The following is a 17,980-nucleotide window of genomic DNA, read 5'->3' as shown; positions in this document are numbered from 1 at the left end:
GGCCGAGGTGGGTGGATCACCTGAGGTCAAGAGTTCGAGACCAGCTTGGCCAACATGGTGAAACCCTGCCTCTACTAAAAATACAAAACTTAGCCAGGCAGCCAGGCATGGTGACACACACCTGTAATCCCAGCTGCTCAGGAGCCTGAGGCAGGAAAATCACTTTTATCCAGGAGGCGGAGGTTGCAGTGAGCTGAGATCGCATTACTGCACTTTAGCCTGGGTGACAGAGCAAGACAGTGTCACAAAACAAAAATAAATAAGTAAAATAAAAGATTTTTGTTTGCCTTTCGAGTAAACTACAAAAAAAGAAGAGAGAGGAGACAGATTCAGTTGGCCTCATGCTGTCTTCATTTGGTCTTGCTTGGAAAGCTGAATCTTCTTCAGAGTAAAGAGTTTTACCTTTTCAAAAAAGTTTTGAGTTACCACTTTGACTAAATGAATAACCCGTGATCGTATTTTATGATATCCAGTGCTTTAAACCATTAATATTTGACAAACTTTCCAAAATCAAATTACAAATTATGTCTCTTTCTGACCTACTTAATCTTTTAGATATTAAGTCCCCTGATGTCCAAAAATGACACATTTGGCTTATTTGGTATAAAAGTCATACAGGAAGCATTGTCAATTATGAAATGGTATTTGCCTTTCTTTGGGCTGTATTTGTATAAATGTTATTGGTGTATGTTCCAAAGTTATGGGAAACTCATGATTCTGATATGACTTAGTATATAAATGTTATGTAAAATTGTTGTATGCCACACATGTAACCAAAATTCATAGTCAAGTGACTCTAATAATAGCTGTCTTCAGACTTTTGTCATCCATAGATAATTGTCTTGTTTTGATCCTTTCCAAAAAGCAGTTTATAATCAGATATAGGATTCTGACATGTACTCTTGAATGCAGGTATCTAATAACTTTAGAAATTGTGCTATTGGAATAGAGGGGAAAAAAACGTAAACTTCCAGAACTGTCAAAAAGAGCTGATGTGTCAAATATTGCTAATTCTTTTTTTTTTTTTTTTTTGTAGTCAAGAAAACCTTTTCTTTTGAGCTATTTAGAACATTTAGCAATTGAATAAAGTATACTCCTGGAAGCAAAAACTTTTGAGCATATTGCTTTACCTGTACTGGATTTCTCCAGAATTAAAAAAAAAAAAAAAAAAAAAACAGCTTGTGATTATTCTCAACTTACGGCAGTATAGTTATTTGCATAAGTGCAGTAAGAGTCTATTTTCCGCTGTAACAGGACACAACTGGAAAAACTGGTTATTTTACCAAGGCTTTGTCTGGAATGGCATGCTTTCCTTAAAGAAGCAAAGTTGACTTATGGAACTAATAACAGCCCTCGGGAAAACTGGCCTCATAACTTATCTACACGTTATCTGTAGAGGGTTCTTGACCTGTGGCAAGTAAACAATGTCACTTTCTGGCCAGGCACGGTGGCTCACACCTGTAATCCCAACACTTTGGAAGGCTGAGGTGGGAGGATGCCCTGAGATCAGGAGTTTGAGACCAGTCTGACCAACATGGTGAAACCCAGTCTCTACTAAAAATACAAAAGTAGCCAGGTCTGGTAGTGCACACCTATAATCCCAGCTACTTGGGAGGCTGAGGCAGGAGAAGCGCTTGACCCCAGAAGGTGGAGGTTGCAATGAGCGGAGATCATGGTACTGCACTGCAGCCTGGGCAAGGAGAATTAAGCTCTGTCTCAAAAAAAAAAAACAAAAAACAAAAAACAACAGAATGTCACTTTCTGCCAGGCCCAGGGGCCTCAAGTTATCTTGGGACCTTCAGAGGAGGAAAATTCACTTAACTCATACAGATATTTGCAGGCATAGGCTGTGGCTGGGCTTCAAGACTTTAAAAAGTACAATCTGAGATTCCTTAGCGAACAAAGTTTCAGCAAAGCCAATTTTTTAAAAAAGTCTAGATGGCAAATAATTATTCTTGCACTTCATGCAAATAATCAGGCCAAGAATAATAAGACCAAAACTTATTTTGCAACTAAATTTGACCTACTATAATTTATCTTTAATAAAAGTAGAGACTAGAGAGAGAAAAAAATGTTTCACAAAACTATGGTGTACCTGTTGTTAGTCGTTCTTGAATTTTTATTATTTTCCACAGCCCGAACTAAATCTGGAATTCTTTGTGGGCTTCAAGTACCCAAACTAATGTTTTCAGATTTTTCTTCCACTTTTCTGACTTAGACTCAATGAAATCGCTACTACCTTTTACCTGAGGCCATGCAAGGTGAAGCTTATTCCTCATAACACAGGCAACAAAAACATATCAGATTGTTACTGCCTTCCTACTCTATAACTAAAAAGTCCTAGCTCATCTGCAGTGCCACTTCCTGATACAGAAAAGAGTTAACTGAACTGGTTTAGTCTCAGAACTAGGAAATTGACTAAAAAGATATGGGAGAGGATATTTAAATTTGCCCTTTCCTGTTTATCCCAATCTAACAACCTCTGATGCAAATCTCTCGCTGCTAATGACCTCATGTCTCATTGGTTCTCAGAGCTTTTTTTTTTTTGAGATTGAATTTTACTCTTGTTGCCCAGGCTGGACTGGAGCGCAGTCTCCGCTCACCGCAACCTCCACCTCCTGGGTTCAAGCGATTCTCCTGCCTCAGCTTCCTGAGTAGCTGCAGTTACAGGCACCCGTCACCACACCCAGCTAATTTTTTGCATTTTTAGTAGAGACGGGTTTTTTTTTTTTTTTTTTTTTGAGACGGAGTCTCACTCAGCCGCCCAGGCTGGAGTGCAGTAGCGCGATCTCCGCTCACTGAAAGCTCTGCCTCCCGGGTTCATGCCATTCTCCTGCCTCAGCCTCCCAAGTAGCTGGGACTATAGGCGCCCGCGGCCCGGCTAATTTTTTGCATTTTTAGTAGAGACGGGGTTTCACCGTGTTAGCCAGGATGGTCTCGATCTCCTGACCTCGTGATCCGCCCGCCTCGGCCTCCCAAAGTGCTGGGATTACAGACGTGAGCCACCGCGCCCAGCCGAGACGGGGTTTTATTATGTTGGTCAGGCTGGTCTCAAACTCCTGACCTCAGGTGATCCACGCATCTTGGTCTCTCAAAGTGCTGAGATTACAGGCGTGAGCTACCACACCTGGTCAGTTCTCAGAGCTTTTTACCTGTATCCGTCAGAGCTTAAGATCAATTCTACAAAGGCTTCTGAAGCTAAGACTTCAACTCTTTATCCTGGGACTCATTATTTACCTTATAGTTCACTCTTCTGTGCTAAAATTTACTATAGCATGCTGTTTGCATAAATATTAACACTGTACTTAAACTATAGATGAGAATACTAATGCCTTTGTCATGCAAGCCTTCGAGCCCCAACGCAGCCTACATGAGTATGCTCAGATGGCTGCAAAGTGGTTCCACTCCTCACACTTTGGGGTAAGCACCTACCTCCACTACATCCCCTGTCAGCAGGAAGAAGTTAACATGGTCTTCATCCTTTGTCCATCCTTATAGTCCGCACCTTAACAATAAGGTGTTATGAAACCCAAAGGGAGAGATTGAAACCACCTTTACAAAAATTATAAATGAGACAATTAGTACAGTGAAAAGAGATCCGACCTGACTCCATCTTGCTTCTAACCTCCAAGCTGTCCTTGTTCATGCCTGGGCATAGGCCAAACTAACCTTGGGAGGGAATTTAGCTTATAGTTTAACTCTGAAATGAAATTGAAAATAGCCCTTCCCCTCCCACCCCCCTGCAAAAAAATTTTGCTCTTGGACTGTTGGCATATTTCTGAGTGCTATCAGGTCCCATTGTAATCCCAGCACTTTACGAGGCCTAACCAGAAAGATCGCGTTAGCTCAGGAGTTCCAAACCAGTTTAGGCAACATATGGAGTCCTCATCTCTGCAAAAAAACGTAAAATTACCCAGGAGTGGTGGTGAATACCTGTAGTCTCAGTGACGGGGGAGGTTGAGGTGAGAGGATCGCTTGAGCCCAGGAATTGGAGGCTACAGTGAGCCATGAAAGCACCACTGTACTCCAGCCTGGGCAACAGAGTCAGATGTTTTCTCAAACACACAACAAAGCATAACATTTTTTTTTTGTTTTATTTTTTATTCTTTTTGAGACAGAGTTTCACTCTTTTTGCCCAGGCTGGAATGCAATGGTGTGATCTTAGCTTACTGCAACCTCCACCTCCTGGGTTCAAGTGATTCTCCTGCCTCAGCCTCCCGAGTAGCTGGGATTACACGTGCACGCCACCACACCTGGTTAATTTGGTATTTTTAGTAGAGATGGGGTTTTACCATGTTGGCCAGGCTGGTCTCAAACTTCTGACCTCAGGTGATCCACCTGCCTCAGCCTCCCCAAACACTGGGATTACAGGCATGAGCCACCGTGCCCTTCGGGTAGGCCAGGATTTGAACCTTTACTTTCCTGATCCTTCTTGCCTGGGGCTCTGCAGTAAAAAGCCTTTCTAGCCCATCAAACCTCAGTGTAAATAGCTAGTTTTCCTGGACAACATGAGTGGACCCCAGTTCTGTTCTACATTCCCTTTTTTTTTTTTTTTTGAGACGGAGTCTTGCTCTGTCACCCAGGCTGGAGTGAAATGACGCAATCACAGCTCACTGCAACCTCCACCTCCTGGGTTCAAGGAATTCTCATGCCTCATCCTCCTGAGTAGCTGAGGCTACAGGTGTCCGCCACTATGCCCAGCTAATTTTTTTTTTTTGTATTTTCAGTAGAGACAGGGTTTCACCATGTTGCCCAGGCTGCCTCCTGAGCTCAGGCAATCCACCCACCTTGGCCTCTCAGTGTGCTAAGATTACAGGAATGAGCCACCGCACCTGACCCACATTTCTTTATAATTGTGAATTCCAGTATGCTTTGGGGAAAAGGGTCTTTTTTTTTTTTTTGAGGAGTCTTACTCCATTACCTAGGCTAGAGTGCAGTTGTGCGATCTTGGCTCACTACAAGCTCCACCTCCAGGGTTCACGCTATTCTTCTGCCTCAGCCTCCCGAATAGCTGGGACTACAGGCACCCACCACCATGCCCAGCTAATTTTTTTGTATTTTTTTAGTAGAGACGGGGTTTCATCATATTAGCCGCATGGTCTCGATCTCCTGACCTCGTGATCTGCCCGTCTCAGCCTCCCAAAGTGTTGGGATTACAGGCGTGAGCCACCGTGCCCAGCCCAGAAAAGGGTCTTAAAATGTATCTTGCCTTGCTGCAGAAGCTATTTTGAAGTGCCATATTTTTCATTAAGCATTAAGTAAAGAATCAGAATAATTAGTAGGATCATCAATATTACATGAAACATTAGATTGCTGAATGAACTGCATAAGTTAACTAGAAACATGTTATTCTTGGCCGGGCGCGGTGGCTCAAGCCTGTAATCCCAGCACTTTGGGAGGCCGAGACGGGCGGATCACGAGGTCAGGAGATCGAGACCATCCTGGCTAACACAGTGAAACCCCGTCTCTACTAAAAATACAAAAAAAACTAGCCGGGCGAGGTGGCGGGCGCCTGTAGTCCCAGCTACTCGGGAGGCTGAGGCAGGAGAATGGCGTAAACCCAGGAGGCGGAGCTTGCAGTGAGCTGAGATCCGGTCACTGCACTCCAGTCCGGGCGACAGAGCGAGACTCCGCCTCGAAAAAAAAAAAAAAGAAACTCTCTGCCCTGTCCCCCAAACCTGACTTGACTCTCATGCCCTCCCCCAGGCACCTTTACCCTCAGCTTGAACTGGCCTCAGCCATGATTTGAACTTTACCCTGTGCTCCTTCATGCTCCCTCCCCAGTCCACACAAGGATGCCCTTCCACACCTACCTCCCTCAGGTGCCACTGCCCCCAGCAGTCCTGGACCTAAGGACATCACCATGTCTCTGGCATTGCATCCTGGGAGCCCTCACCTTTTCCCACCTCTCCCTGGCCTTTAAAGTCATTGCTGCTGTGGGACCCAGACCACCATTTTGTTCCAGTAGCCCCCTGCCCACCCATTCTCCCTCTGTCACTTATCTGCCCTGCCCAGCAGATGCCATTGTATCCCAGCCATGGATTTCTCAACTGCCATTACCACCAACTGGAAGTCTTTTTATTTATCTAAGTTTTATGATAGAGTCTCACCATGTTGCCCAGGCTGGTCTTGAACTCCTGGGCTTAAGCAGTCCTCCCACCTCAGCCTCCTAAAGCCTGGGGTTATGGGGTGTCTATGCAGTGAGTCCTTCCATGCAGTTGAAGTTGTGAAGAACATCTAAAGACTTTCCCACAGTGCTTACATTTATAGGGTTTCTCTCCAGTGTGAGTCCTTCCATGCCTTCGAAGGTTTGAGGGACATCCAAAAGCTTTCCCACATTGCTTACATTTATGCGGTTTCTCTCCAGTGTGAGTCCTTCCATGCATTTGAAGTCGCGAGGCACATCCAAAAGATTTCCCACACTGCTTACATTCATAGGGTTTCTCTCCAGTGTGAGTCCTTCCATGCATTTGAAGGTGTGAGGCAGATCCAAAGGCTTTCCCACACTGCTTACATTCATAAGGTTTCTCTCCAGTGTGAGTCCTTCCGTGAATTTGAAGCTGTGAGGCAGATCTGAAGGCTTTCCCACATTGCTTGCATTCATAGGGTTTCTCTCCAGTGTGAGTCCTTCCATGATATCGAAAGGAACTCGAACAATTGAAGGATCTGCCACACTGCTTGCATTCATAGATTTTCCTTCCAGTGTGAGTCCTTTCATGGCTATGAAATAAACTGGGCAAACTGAATGCTTTCCCGTAACCCTTACATTCATATGGCTTCTCTTCTCTGTGCATCCTTTCGTGTATTTGAAAGAAAGAGAAATTACTAAATGGTTTTCCACATTCCTTACATGCATAGGGTTTCTCTCCCGTGTGAGTCCTACCATGCGTTTGAAGGAGTGAGGCAGATCTGAAGGCTTTCCCACATTGCTTACACTCATAAGGTTTCTCTCCAGTGTGAGTCCTTTCATGATATCGAAAGGAACTGGAAGAATTAAAGGCTTTACCACATTGGTTGCATTTGTATGGTTTCTCTCCAGTGTGCGTTTTTTCATGTGTTTGAAGTGAACTGGGAGAATAAAAGGCTTTGCCACATATCTTACATTTATGAGATATCTCTCCAGTGTGCATTCCCAGGTGGTTCTGAAAGCTGGTAAGATAAGATAATACTTTCCCACAATGTTTACATTCATAGGGTTTTTTCCTAGAATGGGTTCTTTCGTGTTTACGAACAGAACTAGGACACTTGAAGGCTTTTCCACATTCCTTACATTCATATGGCTTCTCCCCAGTGTGAATTCTTTCATGTATTTGAAAGGAATGGAAAGAGCTGAAGGCTTTCCCACACTGTTTACATTCATATGGCTTCTCCCCAGTGTGAGTTCTTTTATGAGCATGGAGGCATGTGGAACTATGGAATGCTTTCCCACATTCATTACATTCATAAGGCTTCTCCCCGGTGTGAGTTCTTTCATGTATTCGAAGGCTACTCGAATGACTAAAGGCTTTCCCACACTGTTTACATTCATACGGTTTCTCTCCAGTGTGAGTTCGTTTGTGGATAAGATACAAACTGAGAAACATCAAGGCTTTCCCACAAAATTTACACTTATAAGGCCCATCTCCACTGTGCATTATCATGTGTCTTTGAAGGCTTGAATGGGAAATAAATGTTTTTCTGCATTCCTCACAAACATAGAGTTTCCTTCCACTATGAGCCCTTTCATGTGTCTGAACAGAGGAGAGACAGTTGAAAGGTTTTTTACAGTATTTACATTTGTATGGTTTCTGTCCATATTCTTGATAGTCATATGCCTTGTGTCCAGTGTTATCTCTGATGTGCCTATTAAGAGATGAATGAGCACTGCCAACTTTTCCATACACACTGCTTTTGCATGATTTTACTCCAGTAGTTGTTTTCTTCTTCAGCATGTCATCTGGAACCAGGGTCAAAATTTCTCCAAGCTGATGACCTTCTTTACTTTCAAAGAGTCTCTCTCCCACAAAAATTCTGTGAACAATGAGAAGTACATTGTAATGGGTCTGCTTATCAGTGATTTTATATTCATTCACAAGTATTGCACTTACATTTTTTCTTTTTTTTTTGAGATGGAGTCTCACTCTTTTGCCCAGGCTGGAGTGTAGTGGTGTGATCTTGGCTCACTGCAACTTCCGCCTCCTGAGTTCAAGCAATTTTTCTGCCTCAGCCTCCTAAGTAGCTGGGACTACAGGTGCATGACACCACACCCAGCTAATTTTTTGTATTTTAGTAGAGACAGGGTTTCACCATGTTGGCCAGGCTGGTCTCGAACTCCTGACCTCAGGTGATCCACCTGCTTTGGTTTTCCAAAATGCTTGGATTATCGGCGTGAGCCACCGTGCCTGGCCTGCACTTCCATTTTTAACATCATTCAGCAAACTGTAGGATTTCTGCCCTGTCTGAATTTGAATGGACCACAGGCTCTATAAGATGGCCCAGCTATATCTATTATCAAAAAAGATGACAGAAGGCTTCTGAATACTGTTTTCTTTTTTTTTTTTCTTTTTCTTTGAGATGGAGACTCACTCTCTCGTCCAGGCTGGAATGCAGTGGGGCAAACTCGCCTCTGGGTTCACTGGGCTCACTGCAACCTCGCCCTCCTGGGTTCAAGTGATTCTCCTGCCTCAGCCTCCCGGGTAGCTGAGATAACAGGTGTCCACCATGATGCCCAGCTAATTTTTATACTTTTAGTAGAGACAGCGTTTCACTGTGTTAGCCAGGCTGCTCTTGAACTCCTGACCTCAAGTGATCCGCCCTCCTCGGCTTTCCAAAGTGCTGGGATTATAGGCGTGAGCCACCGCACCCGACCTCTCTGAATACTATTTTAAAGTAAACTATTTTACAAATACTAAATATCTGTCTTTTTAAATTTGTTTTTGAGTCAGGGTCTCACACTCTTGCCCAGGCAGGGGTGCAGTGATGCCATTGTGGCTTAGTATGGCCTCAAACTCCTGGACTGAAGTCATTCTCCAGCCGGAACCTCCCAAAGGGCTGAAATACAGGCCTGAGCCATTGTGTCAAGCCTACATCACCCTTCAATATGTGTTCAGAGAAAATTTTCTAAGAATAAATAGATTGAAATGGTGCTTATTTCATTTCTTTTTTTTTTTTTTAAACATTTTTTCCCATTCTAAGATTTTCTAGAGAGACACTTCTTTGTCTTGTTAGTGCAAGTTACCTTAGGTTTCTCTTTAGATTTTCGTACTCTACATATATGTTCTGGGCTTTCCATTTTTTCCCTACAACACAGAACAAGGAAAATAATCTTGAATTAGTATAAAATTATTTTAAAAATTACTTGATTCTATGTTCATGGTACACTGCAAGCATGCTTCCTTTATTTATCAAATATTCCCTGTCCACACTGTAAATCACTCAGCAGCACACATGAGCTAAAAATACTTGTTCTCTCATTTACTGAGGGAAGTAATATTGTCACCCTTACCTACAGAGGCCAGGTTCCTGAAGGTTTCCTGCATCACATCTTTATAGAGAGTTTTCTGGGAAGGATCCAGCAAAGCCCATTCCTCTTGGGTGAAGGTCACAGCCACATCCTCAAAGGCCACTAAATCCTGAAACATCTCACATGTATAGAGGAGGATGGGTAAGACTAACAGCACTGGGAGCCTATACTCTATTCCCAAGAAGTTCCCATGATGCTGTGGACTCAAAACAATTATTCCATGACCATCAGACCTCATACTCTCTGTCTACACTCAGCTTCTTCTATAAAGTAATTCTGAGGCTACAACTGAACCATGTGGTAAAGCAACAGTAGAATAGGAAAATGTGTATTTTTGGTAAATCCAGAAAGGTGTGCTGCCTGGGCTGCCCCAGTGTTTGTTTGTAAAGTGGGAGTACAGCACCTGCCATAACAAAGTCCTCCAAATTACTGTGCAGAAAAAGTTAACATTAACAGTCCTGAGGCTGCATATCCTTGAAAAAAAAGCCTATGCACAAAGTTTAAACTTTGATGTTATCTAGAAAGTGAGTTTTGTTCTGATTCCTGCAGCAGAAACAAAAACCAAAAAACTGGATTTTACAAGGGGTCTTATCAATCTAAATGATGAATCATAGATAACTAAAACAAAAACTCATGAGCTCATGCCACTGCATTCCAGCCTGGGCAACAGAGTCTTGGTCTCAAAAAAAAAAAAAAAAAAATTAGCCAGGTGTGGTGGCACATGCTTGTAATCCCACCTACCCAGGAGGCTGAGGCAGGAGAATCGCTGGAACCCGAGAGGCAGATAATGTAGTGAGCCAAGATCACACCACCACACTCCAGCCAGGGCAACAGAGCAAGACTCTGTCTCAAAAAAAATTTCTTTTTTAAAAAAAAGGGCAAAAGTATTTGAATTACATTTCTCCAATACATAGAAATGACCAATAAGTATATGAAGTGGTGCTCAACATCAGGAGTCAACAGGCATAATTATTTCACACAGTGTAGTTTTTGGTGGCTATTGAGCACTTTCTCTCATGAAAAGTATTTATAAAATAATAACATTTTAAATATAGCCATTTATTAAAGTAAAAAATAATAATTTAAATACTGCAGCTGTTTCAAATGCAACATGAGAAACACATAATTGAAGACGTCCTTTCGAGAGAGGACTGAGTGTTTCAAAATGTAGCGAGAAAACCAGAAATTTAGGGATTTATTGTCATTCCTAAGAGCTGGCCGAGCGTGGTAGCTCATGCCTGTAATCCCAGCACTTTGGGAGGCCGAGGTGGGTGGATCACCTGAGGTCAGTTCAAGACCAGCCTAACTAACATGGTGAAACCCTGTCTCTACTAGAAAGACAAAAATGAGCTGGGTATAGTGACGGGCACCTGTAATACCAGCTACTGGGGAGGCTGAGGCAGGAGAATCGCTTGAACTAGGGAGGCAGAGGTTGCTGTAAGCCGAGATCACACCATTGCACTCCAGCCTAGGTGACAGAGCGAGACTCCGTCTCAAAAGAAGCAAAACAAAAACAAAACAAAACAAAACAAAACAAAAAAAGAGCGCTAAGCTACAGGGGTCTTAAGGACTCCTGTTTTTTTGTTTTGTTTTGTTTTTGAGACGGAGTAGTCTCACTCTGCCGCCCAGGCTGGAGAGCAGTGGTGCAATCTCGGCTCACTGCAACCTCTGCCTCCCAGGTTCAACTGATTCTCCTGCCTCAGCTTCCCAAGTAGCTGGGATTACAGGCACCCACTACTACACCCGGCTAATTTTTTTGTTTTTAGTAGAGACCATATTGGCCAAGCTGGTCTCGAACTCCTGACCTCGTGATTCACCCACCTCGGCCTCCCAAAGTGCTGGGATTACAGCTGTGAGCCACTGCACCTAGCCAGGACTCCTTCTTTGACCAAACTTGAGCTCACAGCCCTTTTCTTGTCTAGGCTTTGGCCTTCTTCTGCAGAGCCCAGTTACAGCAAAAACCCTTTTAAGGCAGTTCACAGAGAATCCCCCTGACCAAAACTTGGTATTTCCAATCAAGTTCAATTTCCCCCACTCATGATAATTCATCAACTTTCTCTTCCCTAACTGTTGACACCTCACCAAGTTCCATCCTTTCCCTCACCTTGCCCTGTAATATAGGAAGGAGATTAAACTCAGAGACAGCCTATTATGTGTCATGAGAAATGTAATATACAGAACTGTAATCTCACTCCATATTATAGTTCTCATGACACATATTACAATTGTGCTGAATAAAACCTTCCTTGATATTTTAAACACATTTTCAATACAATCTCCCTTTACAAGGGATAGGGATTTAAAATGGAGACTGCTCCAGAAGTCTAGATAGGGGATAACAGGCTCTCTCCCTGTGGGGAGACAGCTGAGAATACCTCCCACTCACAAAACCAAAACACCAGGTCAGATTTATTTCCTAAGGACCACTCCCTGTTGTTACCCCATAGACTTAGTAAGAGAGGGGACTGTGGGTGCACTATTTCCCAGACAGGGTACTAGGGTGGAACTTACCTCCTGCAGTGATGATGCAGGATGCCTGGCGGTACTGGCTGCCAATTCAGCCATCACGCTGTGATAGAGATTTAGGTGTTGGGAAGAGGCCCCCAAATCTGGCCATAAACTGGCCATAAACTCTGCAGCACTGTGACAAGTTCGTGATGGCTGTGATGTCCACGCTGAAGGTTGTTGGTTTACCAGAATGAGGGCAAGGAACACCTAGCTCATCCAGGGCAGAAAACCACTTAAAGGTGTTCCTAAACCACAAACAATAGCATAAGCGATCTGTGCCTTAAGGACATGCTCCTGCTGCAGATAACTAGCCAGAGCCCATCCTTTTGTTTCCCAAAAGGAATACTTTTAGATAATCTATAATCTACAGAACAAATGCTTATCACTGGCTTGCTGTCAATAAATATGTGAGTAAATCTCTGTTCCTGGCTCTCAGCTCTGAAGGCTGTCAGCGCCCTGATTTGCCATTCCACACTCTATATTTCTCTGTGTGTGTCTTTAATTCCTCTAGTGCTGCTGGGTTAAGGTCTCCACGACTCAGCTGGTCTTGGCAAGTGGTGTCCATATGTGGGGCTCGAACCCAGGTCAAAGGGTCACAGGAGTAATGGTTGGAGAATGTGGAACTAAGCCGGAGGATACCCAAGTACTTTTAAGCAATGCCCATGGTGAGTAAGGGGAGCTCAGAAGCATCAGGGTAACAATGGATCAAGTGTGAGCTCTGGTTCCTTCCAACTTGGAACCTTTTCACGCTGATGAGGAGGAGGAAGGAGAGTATAATGAAGTAACAGAAGAGATGACAGAGCAGGTTCGTTTGCCAGCTAAAGCTAAAGCAGCAAAGGAGGAAGTGTTCGTCCCTACCCTTCTGCACCCCCTCCTTATTTTGAAGAAAAAGAGTGGCCTGACCTGCCAGATCTTTCTTTTCTGGAGGACACTGGGTGAAAAGTAGTTTCCTCAATGACTGTTTGAGCAGCATCTCTAGTAACAGCTCTCAGTTCTATTCAGGCAGGAATTCAGCAAGCTAGATGAAAGGGTAATACAGAGGCCTGGCAGTTCCCTGTTAGGATACACCCCCCAGATCAACAGGGAAATATAGCTACATTTGAACCTTTTCCTTTTAAATTTGGGAAACGCCATGAGGGGCCCGTTCCAAAACGAGGCATTTCCAGCTGAGGCCATTCCCTCACCCTTATACAATATCTGTCCCCCACCGCAGCCAGTAGTGCCACAGTAGATTTATGCTACACAAAAGCTGTGAGTCTTCTGCCTGGGGAACCCCTACAAAAAGTTCCAACAGGGGTCTGTGGACCTTGCCAGTGAGGACAATCTGATTACTTCTAGGTAGATCTAGTTTAAATTTAAAAGGAGTGCAAGTACATACAGACTACATACAAGGAGTGCAAGTACATACTGGTTCAGATTACAATGGGAATTTCAAATTGTTTTATCTACTTCTGTTCCCTGGAAAGCAGAGCCAGGAAAGCACAACTCCTGATTGTGCCGTACGTGGAAATGGGGAAAAGTGAAATTAAATGAACAGGAGGATTTGGAACAACAAATAAACAAGGCAAAGTAGCTAACTGGGTGAATCAAATTACTGATATATGTCCTACCTGTGAAATAACTATTCAGGGAAAGAAATTTAAAGGTTTGGTAGATACAGGAGTGGACATTTCAATCATTTCTCTACACCACTGGCCGTCCGCATGGCCAATTCAACCTGCTCGATTTAACATAGTTGGAGTTGGTAAAGCCCCTGAAGTATATCAAAGTAGTAATATTTTGCATTGTGAAGGGCCCGATGGACAACCTGGGACTATTCGACCAACTGTAACTTCTGTACCTATAAATTTATGGGGGAGAGATTTATTATAACAATGGGGAGCACAAGTTCTAATTCCAGAGCAACTATACAGCCCTCAAAGTCAACATACGATGCATGAAATGGGGTATGTCCCTGGTATGAGACTAGGAAAAAATTTGCAAGGTTTGAAGGAACTGCTTCAAGGGAAAGACAAAGTTCCCGCCAAGGTTTAGGATATCATTTTTGATGGTGGCCACTGTTAAGCCTCCAGAACCTATACTTTCAAAATGGTTAACAGATAAGCCAATTTGGATAAAACAATGGCCACTAAGAGAAACCAGAGGCTTTAGAGGACCTAGTTACTGAACAATTAGAAAAAGGACAGAGGGCCAACATTTTCCCCTTGGAATTCTCCAGTTTCATAATTAAGAGAAAATCATGTAAATGGAGAATGTTAACTGACTTAAGAGCCATTAATTCAGTTATACAACCTATGGGTTGAACTGTGACATGTTCATGATGGCTATGACGCCCATGCTTGGCTATGACGCCCAGGTTGTTGGTTTACCGGAATGAGGGCAAGGAACACTTGGCCCATCCAGGGTGGAAAACCGCTTAAAGGTGTTCCTAAACCACAAATAGCATGAGCGATCTGTGTCTTAAGGACATGTTCCTGCTGCAGATAACTAGCCAGAGCCCATCCCTTTGTTTCCCGTGAGGAATAATTTTAGTTAATCTATAATCTACAGCCACAATGCTTATCACTGGCTTGCTGTCAGTAAATATGTGGGTAAATCTCTGTTTGTGGCTCTCAGCTCTGAAGGCTGTCAGCCCCCTGATTTCCCACTCCACGAAACTCTATATTTCTCTGTGTGTGTCTTGAATTCCTGTAGCGCTACTGGGTTAGGGTCTCCATGACCAAGCTGGTCTCGGTACTTAGGCTTCAGCTGATAAAGATATATGTCAGGACCAGGTAGAGAATTTGCATGTCTTTCTTCCATTTGGTGAATTCTCCTTGCAATTTCTTTTTTTTTTTTTTTTTTTAAGCCTATAGCAACCAGTATTTCCAGGAATTTTACAAACCATGTTCTAACCTCCTCGCCTGAACCTGCTTAGCTGCTAAGATCAGGTGCATTCAGAGTGGCATGACCATATACTCTTTTATCTTTGTTTTTTTTCATTTTTTTTTTTTTTGAGACAGGGTCTCACTCTGTCACTCAGTCTGGAGTGCAGTGGCATGATCATATTTCACTGTGGCTTCAACCACCTGGGCTCAAGTGATCCTCCCACCACAGCCTCCCCAGTACCTGGGATTGAAGTATCATAGGAAGAACTATGACCTAAGAAAAAAAAAGTGGGACCCGTGTAGATTATCTGCTCAATGTTACGGTCAAATGACTACTGTTGTAAAAAACAAAATCCATAAATCAAGAAAGTGGAGCGGGGGGAAGGAGCAGCACCAAATCCAAGATGGCGGCCAGCAGGAGGCTGATGAAGGAGCTTGAAGAAATCCGCAAATGTGGGATGAAAAACTTCCGTAACATCCAGGTTGATGAAGCTAATTTATTGACTTGGCAAGGGCTTATTGTTCCTGACAACCCTCCATATGATAAGGGGGCCTTCAGAATCGAAATCAACTTTCCAGCAGAGTACCCATTCAAACCACCGAAGATCACATTTAAAACAAAGATCTATCACCCGAACATCGACGAAAAGGGGCAGGTCTGTCTGCCAGTAATTAGCGCTGAAAACTGGAAGCCAGCAACCAAAACCGACCAAGTAATCCAGTCCCTCATAGCACTGGTGAATGACCCCCAGCCCGAGCACCCGCTTCGGGCTGACCTAGCTGAAGAATACTCTAAGGACCGTAAAAAATTCTGTAAGAATGCTGAAGAGTTTACAAAGAAATATGGGGAAAAGCGACCTGTGGACTAAAATCTGCCACGATTGGTTCCAGCAAGTGTGAGCAGAGGCCCCGTGCAGTGCATTCAGATACCCCGCAAAGCAGGACTCTGTGGAAATTGACACGTGCCACCGCCTGGCGTTCGCTTGTGGCAGTTACTAACTTTCTACAGTTTTCTTAATCAAAAGTGGTCTAGGTAACCTGTAAAGAAAGGATTAAAAATTTAAGATGTTCTAAAAAAAAAAAAAAAGAAGAAAAGAAAGTGGAGCGGCAGCGGCGGCGACGGCGGCGGCAGCGCTCCAACTGCCTCCTCGTTCTGGGCTCTGCCGTCCAGCCGGGAGAGAGCCTCCGCCAGGCACCAGCCAGACGACGCCAGCGACCTGGGCCTCTCGGCGGCACCGCACTCACCCAGGGGCTGCAGAGGCACCCAGAGCCGAACTCCAAGATGGGAGGCAAGCTCAGCAAGAAGAAGAAGGGCTACAATGTGAACGACGAGAAAGCCAAGGACAAAGATAAGAAGGCTGAGGGCGCGGCGACGGAAGAGGAGGGGACCCCGAAGGAGAGCGAGCCCGAGGCGGCCGCGGAGCCCGCCGAGGCCAAGGAGGGCAAGGAGAAGCCCGACCAGGACGCGGAGGGCAAGGCCGAGGAGAAGGAGGGCGAGAAGGACGCGGCGGCCGCCAAGGAGGAGGCCCCGAAGGCGGAGCCCGAGAAGATGGAGGGCGCGGCGGAGGCCAAGGCTGAGCCCCCAAAGGCGCCCGAGCAGGAGCAGGCGGCCCCCGGCCCCGCTGCGGGCGGCGAGGCCCCCAAAGCTGCCGAGGCCGCCGCGGCCCCGAGAGCGCGGCCCCTGCTTCCGGGGAGGAGCCCAGCAAGGAGGAAGGGGAACCCAAAAAGACCGAGGCGCCCCCAGCTCCTACTGCCCAGGAGACCAAAAGTGACGGGGCCCCCGCTTCAGACTCAAAACCCGGCAGCTCGGAGGCTGCCCCCTCTTCCAAGGAGACCCCCGCACCCACGGAAGCGCCTAGTTCCACACCCAAGGCCCAGGCCCCCGCAGCCTCCGCAGAAGAGCCCAAGCCGGTGGAGGCCCCCGCAGCTAATTCCAATCAAACCGTAGCCATGAAAGAGTGACAAGGACAGCCTATAGGAAAAATAATACCACTTAAAACAATCTCCTCTCTCTGTCTCTTTCTATCTCCTCTCTCTCCTCTCCTATCTCTCCTCTCTCTCTCTCCTATACTAACTTGTTTCAAATGGGAAGTAATGATATGTATTGCCCAAGGAAAAATAAAGGATGTTGTCCCATCAAGGGAGGGAGGGGGTGGGAGAATCCAAATAGTATTTTTGTGGAGAAATATCTAATATACCTTCAGTCAACTTTACCAAGAAGTCCTGGATTTCCAAGATCGCGTCTGAAAGTGCAGTACATCGTTTGTACCTGAAACTGCCGCCACATGCACTCTTCCACCGCTGAGAGTTGAATAGCTTTTCTTCTGCAATGGGAGTTGGGAGTGATGCGTTTGATTCTGCCCACTGGGCCTGTGCCAAGGCAATCAGATCTTTATGAGAGCAGTATTTTCTGTGTTTTCTTTTTAATTTACAGCCTTTCTTATTTTGATATTTTTTTAATGTTGTGGATGAATGCCAGCTTTCAGACGGAGCCCACTTAGCTTGTCCACATGGATCTCAATGCCAATCCTCCATTCTTCCTCTCCAGATATTTTTGGGAGTGACAAACATTCTCTCATCCTACTTAGCCTACCTAGATTTCTCATGAGGAGTTAATGCATGTCCGTGGTTGGGTGCACCTGTAGTTCTGTTTATTGGTCAGTGGAAATGAAAAAAAAAAAAAAAAGTCTGCGTTCATTGCAGTTCCAGTTTCTCTTCCATTCTGTGTCACAGACACCAACACACCACTCATTGGAAAATGGGAAAAACAAACAAACAAAAAAATGTACAATGGATGCATTGAAATTATATGTAATTGTATAAATGGTGCAACAGTAATAAAGTTAAACAATTAAAAAGAAGTAAAAAAATAAAATAAAGCCGGGTGCTTTATTTTAAAAATATTTAATATTTTTAAAATATTAATTATTTTTTATATTTAAAATATTAATTATTTTAAATATTATTTAATAAAAATATTTTAAAAAGTGTAATCCCAGCACTTTGGGAGGCCGAGACGGGCGGATCACGAGGTCAGGAGATCGAGACCATCCTGGCTAACATGGTGAAACCCCGTCTCTACTAAAAAATACAAAAAACTAGC

At 44.3% G+C, this 17,980-nt stretch overlaps 2 protein-coding genes and 1 pseudogene across 9 annotated transcripts; 2 read left to right on the top strand and 1 right to left on the bottom strand.

Annotated features, from left to right (window-relative positions):
- Positions 1-224: 224 nt before the first annotated feature.
- On the bottom strand, positions 225-17,777 carry LOC111523786 (zinc finger protein 433). 7 transcript variants are annotated; one of them, XR_002725613.2, is made up of 5 exons: positions 9,485-10,194; positions 9,218-9,278; positions 6,111-8,010; positions 3,433-3,552; positions 225-402 (listed from the first exon to the last, which is right to left on the bottom strand). XR_002725613.2 is itself a non-coding variant. In XM_023188644.3 (5 exons), the coding sequence occupies exons 2-5, from the start codon at positions 12,128-12,130 to the stop codon at positions 6,183-6,185; spliced, it is 2,142 nt and encodes a 713-aa protein (XP_023044412.1). In that variant the 5' UTR covers positions 12,131-12,255; positions 17,076-17,777; the 3' UTR covers positions 6,068-6,182. The 7 variants fall into 7 exon arrangements, 6 of the variants coding, with proteins under 6 accessions (XP_023044412.1, XP_031790609.1, XP_023044414.1 ...); XM_023188644.3 differs by lacking the exons at positions 225-402; positions 3,433-3,552 and adding exons at positions 12,014-12,255; positions 17,076-17,777 and having other exon boundaries at positions 6,068-8,010; positions 9,485-9,620; XM_031934749.1 differs by lacking the exons at positions 225-402; positions 3,433-3,552 and adding exons at positions 12,014-12,255; positions 17,076-17,775 and having other exon boundaries at positions 6,068-8,010; positions 9,485-9,611.
- Positions 15,042-15,951, top strand: LOC111523794 (ubiquitin-conjugating enzyme E2 L3). The gene has a single exon (XM_023188654.2). It carries the CDS (start codon positions 15,282-15,284, stop codon positions 15,744-15,746), a length of 465 nt encoding a protein of 154 aa, XP_023044422.1. The 5' UTR covers positions 15,042-15,281; the 3' UTR covers positions 15,747-15,951.
- On the top strand, positions 15,977-17,563 carry LOC111523792 (annotated as a pseudogene). The gene has a single exon (XR_002725614.2). The product of XR_002725614.2 is annotated as a brain acid soluble protein 1-like (transcript).
- Positions 17,778-17,980: the final 203 nt, after the last annotated feature.

This window comes from Piliocolobus tephrosceles, chromosome 21, assembly GCF_002776525.5.
Source record: "Piliocolobus tephrosceles isolate RC106 chromosome 21, ASM277652v3, whole genome shotgun sequence".
Classification (NCBI taxonomy): Eukaryota; Metazoa; Chordata; class Mammalia; order Primates; family Cercopithecidae; genus Piliocolobus; species Piliocolobus tephrosceles.
The sequence above is the reverse complement of the archived record's forward strand: the minus strand, read 5'-3'. Positions and strand labels throughout refer to the sequence as shown.

Coding starts and splice junctions, on each gene's coding strand:
- LOC111523794 (XM_023188654.2), top strand. CDS start 15,282: ATGGCGGCCAGCAGGAGGCTGATGAAGGAGCTTGAAGAAATCCGCAAA.
- LOC111523786 (XM_023188642.3), bottom strand. CDS start 9,740: ATGAGGTCTGATGGTCATGGAATAATTGTTTTGAGTCCACAGCATCAT. Junction 9,279..9,484: donor CAGGAACCTGGCCTCTGTAG/GTAAGGGTGACA, acceptor TCTGTGTTGTAG/GGAAAAAATGGAAAGCCCAG. Junction 8,011..9,217: donor AATCTAAAGAGAAACCTAAG/GTAACTTGCACT, acceptor CATTGTTCACAG/AATTTTTGTGGGAGAGAGAC.